Below are 4,239 nucleotides of genomic sequence, written 5' to 3' on the forward strand. Positions count from 1 at the left end.
ATAGTTACTCTCTCTTCTTCTCTGATTTCTTCGCTTTCAAGCTTTATCTTCATCTGTCAATAACAACGTGATGCATATTTAACGCATGTCAATTAAGTTGCAATCATACACACAACTTGGCTAGGACCATGCATTTGTCAATCTGCAGGTGCCTGTTTATTGCCCCAGGAAATACTGTAGCGTACAACAAGGGACCTGGCTAGCTAATAGCCACAAAGAGGCATGCATGTGTCTGTGTGAGTGTGTGTGTGTCTGTCTGTGTCTGTGTGTGTATGTCTGTGTGTATATATAAACACAGAGCCATACTAGGATCATATGTAGCTGGAAACCGATAATAATGGCTGAGAAGAACGGTAGTGTTACTGTTTTTGCAGGTTTTGTTGACGAAAACCTTGTGGAGGATGTTGAAATAATGAGTGTAGCTGCAAATGGTCATCAAAATGGTAATGCTGAGATGGGATTGGTCTTTGATAATAATGGAAAGGAGGAGGCAGAGGCCATACCTAGTAGTGTTGCATTTACTAAGGCAGGATGGTATGCTGATGTTTCCACAGATGGACCTGGTAATTAAGCATTGATCAATCTCCGTTCGAGTTAAATAGTGCTATCCATACATTCATTTTTACTTCTTACACATCCCTTTAAATTTCAGCCGTCGGATCAAATAAATTGAAGATCAATGGCTAAAGATTAATAAGAATGTGTGAAAAGTAAAAATGATGTGAATAACACTTTTCTAAATATATATGTTTGCATGCGACATTATATGCCAACTAATTGTGATTTGATTTTGGTCATTTTGGTCTACATTATACGGTGCAGGGAAGGCACATTTATATAAGATGGAGAAAACCTTATTTCATGGGAAGTCAGAGTTTCAAGATCTTTTTGTTTTTCAGGTAATTATTTTGTTTTCACTTTTCAAATTTTATTTCACTTTTTTAAAATGTAAAAATGAAAACTCATTTAGTTTCAATTTTAAAAAAGCGGAAAACCAAAAATTAAAAACTGAAAACCAAAAAATGAAAACTACTTTTTTTGAGTTTTTAAATTTTAGCTTTCAATTTTTAGTTTTTATCTTTTTGGAAAATGAAAGTAATTATCAATTTTAAAAAAATTAAAAACCCGTTTGGTAACTATTTTTAATTAAAAAAAATGAAAATTACTTTCTTTAAATTTTCAAAATTTGTCATTGAGTTTTCATTTCTTTTGAAAACTAAAAGTAGATACCAAACAGATTTTCAATTTAAAAAATAAAATAAAAACCCGTTTGGTAACTATTTTCAATTTTCAAAAAATCAAAATGTGAAAACTACTTTCTTGAGTTTTCAAATTTTGCTTTTAGTTTTCACTCTTTGCTTTTCAATTTGAAAACTAAAAGTAGTTACCAAACGAATTTTCACTTTTTTGTTTACAAAAAATGAAAACTGAGAACTGTAAACGAAATGGTTATCAAATGGCATGTTAACTAAAGAAATTTTTAGTTGTACATATGTATTATTAATTTATGTGTTATAATATCGTGTTAATATCTCACATGGTCTGATTTAGTTTCAACAAATGGATACACATTATTATAAACTACAACATGAGTAAATTAATAATATCACCTCCCTCATGTACAATTGTGTATTTTCTGTTGTTTCATTAATTTGGTTACAGTCATCAGAGCATGGCAAGGTAGCCATCTTGGATGGTTTTCTTCAACTCACAGAGAGGGATGAATTTGCTTACCAGGAAATGCTCTCTCACCTCCCACTTTGCTCTATCCCAAACCCAAGGAAGGTTAACTCATCTCTTCATCTAGTACTCTCCCTCTCATAGTCACCCATCATCCTGCAAAACAAGCATTACTAAAACTAACCTGTTTGATCATTTTTTATCCAATACTGTTTTGGTTAATTTTTCCTCAGGTCTTGCTTGTTGGAGGCGGAGATGGAGGCATTTTGAGGGAAATATCGCGTCACTCTTCTGTTGAAGAAATCGATATATGCGAAATTGACACAATGGTGATAGATGTGAGCAAGCTTTCTTTAAACTTCTCACATACATGTACACATCCCTCCTTGGATAAATTTTCTTGGTATTTCAGGTTTATAAGCGCTTTTTTCCGGACATAGCTGTGGGATATAAGGATCCCAGAGTGCAAGTACACATAGATGATGGTATGGTATAACTTAAGAAGAAGTGAAACTTGCTTTCAATAAGGATGTCATTGTGGCTATATCCCAATCTAATATCGCATTTTTACTTTTCCACATTGCATTATAATTTGATTTGGTTACTGTAATAGTGATATTCCGTTGCATAAAAGTCCTCCTTTGCAAGACATTGCTTTTGGCCTACTGATAAGTCTCTTTTACTTCATTTATTTGTGCCTTAACTATTTTTTGACAAACATGTAGGAGTTGCATTCATGAAGTCAGTTCCTCAAGGCACCTATGATGCAATTATAATTGATGCATTCCAGGGCATGGGTATTTTTTTTTTTCTCATATTAAACGTACATCACGTTCTAAACATCCAACTTCCAGATCCTCACAGCAATATACGTACTGAAATCCCTTACAGGTGCTACAGCAAAAGAACTTTCTGATAAGGACTTCCTGGAATCAGTTGCAAGGGCTCTTCGCCCCGGCGGTGTGCTGTCTACCCCGGCGGACAGCTTCTGGAGTGAAGACTTTGTTAACTTTGCCGATACCGTAGCAAACTGCCGCAAAATATTCAAGGGCTCCGTCAACTATGCCTGGACAACAGTTCCTGCATATACAAGGCAAGAGGTCCCTTTGCATTTTATTAACTCTCTTATTAATATTATTAGAAAACTTCATTTTTAATCCTTGGCAAAGATAATTTTTAGATTAAAATCATGAGTAAGATCAAAATCTAATTTTAGTCCATTGAGACATTAATAACCTCATTTATTAATTATATTTTAATTTTTTTAATTATTTCTCTTTGTCTTCCTAATTTTTAATGTATTGATTTTATTTCATTAAAATTTTTATTTTTATTTCATTTATTGTAATATATTTTGTTGTAAACATTTAGATAAATAAATTTTTGTTATACAATATATTTAGGTACATTAATTCAATATAATACTTTGTCTTCTTCATTTAGGTACATTAAATTCATTATAATACATTTCAGTGCACACATTTAGGTACACACATTTTGGTACATACATTTCGATACAAATATTTAGGTACATTAATTCAATATAACACATTTCGGTACTAACAGACAATTCGGTACACACATTTAGGTACATTAATTTAATATAATACATTTCGGTGTATATATTTCAATACATACATTTTGGTACTAATATTTTGGTACTAACATTTAGGTACATTAATTGAGTCTTTTAAGTTTGAAGAATGTTAAATAAAAAATTAAAATTTGTATATTAATAAATTTAAATATTTAATGGAAGACATTAAATAAAATACACATTAATTATTTTGAATTAAGAACACATCAGTGGATTATAATCAATATGTAATCTAACATCAGATTTATTTTAAATTTTAACCTTCTTAAAGGACTAAAGCTAAAAAAACCCTATTATTATATTTGGTATTTGCTAATGCACTACTAATTAGGCTTGTGAATCTCTGCTCTTAGTGGGATCATTGGGTTCATGCTTTGCTCGAAGGAAGGACCAACCGTGGACTTTAAACACCCTATAAATCCATTAAATCAAGAGAACTATGGCGTGGCAAAGGGACCTCCCAAGTTCTACAACTCAGAGGCACTAATTAACTTCTTCTTCTCAGAACTATTAATTTGAGCCTATTCTCTCTGTTTGGATGCTTATATATATGGGTTCCGAATGGATTCACTTTCCTCTGTTTTCCATCTTGCAGATCCACACTGCTGCGTTTCGATTGCCATCTTTCGCAGAAAAGGCTATCGGTTTCCAGATGTGATGAACATATTTATGAAGTTCTTCGTTGCTATGTTTTTTGTACAAATTTTTTTTTTAGTAACTAAAGGGAGGTTGAGACTTTAAAACTATTAATAATTTAGAGAAGGGGAAAGTTTCGAACCCAAAATGTATGGGTAGAAATCCAACACCTTATCTATTAAGATATTAAACCGTATGTTATGTCAAGGGCATATAAGTTCGTTGCTATGTTGTAAACGAACTGTATTCTAAATTGGCTCCAATTGGGACATGATCTCAAAAGGACAACGTGATGAACTGTTGAAATGGAGTTTCAATTTCTTTCA

The 4,239-nt window shown here is 32.3% G+C and overlaps 1 protein-coding gene across 1 annotated transcript; it reads left to right on the forward strand.

Annotated features, from left to right (window-relative positions):
* The first annotated feature begins 240 nt into the window (after nt 1-240).
* On the forward strand, nt 241-4,239 carry LOC125479660 (spermidine synthase-like). Its single transcript, XM_048589300.1, has 9 exons — nt 241-563; nt 823-899; nt 1,663-1,785; nt 1,914-2,018; nt 2,093-2,165; nt 2,406-2,477; nt 2,572-2,773; nt 3,631-3,757; nt 3,873-4,239. The coding sequence occupies exons 1-9, from the start codon at nt 338-340 to the stop codon at nt 3,933-3,935; spliced, it is 1,068 nt and encodes a 355-aa protein (XP_048445257.1). The 5' UTR covers nt 241-337; the 3' UTR covers nt 3,936-4,239.

This window comes from the organism of the source record quoted next, unplaced genomic scaffold, assembly GCF_019419815.1.
Source record: "Pyrus x bretschneideri cultivar Hongxiangsu unplaced genomic scaffold, Pyrus_bretschneideri_v1 Contig3, whole genome shotgun sequence".
NCBI lineage: Eukaryota > Viridiplantae > Streptophyta > Magnoliopsida > Rosales > Rosaceae > Pyrus > Pyrus x bretschneideri.

Coding starts and splice junctions, on each gene's coding strand:
- LOC125479660 (XM_048589300.1), top strand. CDS start 338: ATGGCTGAGAAGAACGGTAGTGTTACTGTTTTTGCAGGTTTTGTTGAC. Junction 900..1,662: donor AAGATCTTTTTGTTTTTCAG/GTAATTATTTTG, acceptor ATTTGGTTACAG/TCATCAGAGCATGGCAAGGT. Junction 3,758..3,872: donor CCAAGTTCTACAACTCAGAG/GCACTAATTAAC, acceptor TCCATCTTGCAG/ATCCACACTGCTGCGTTTCG.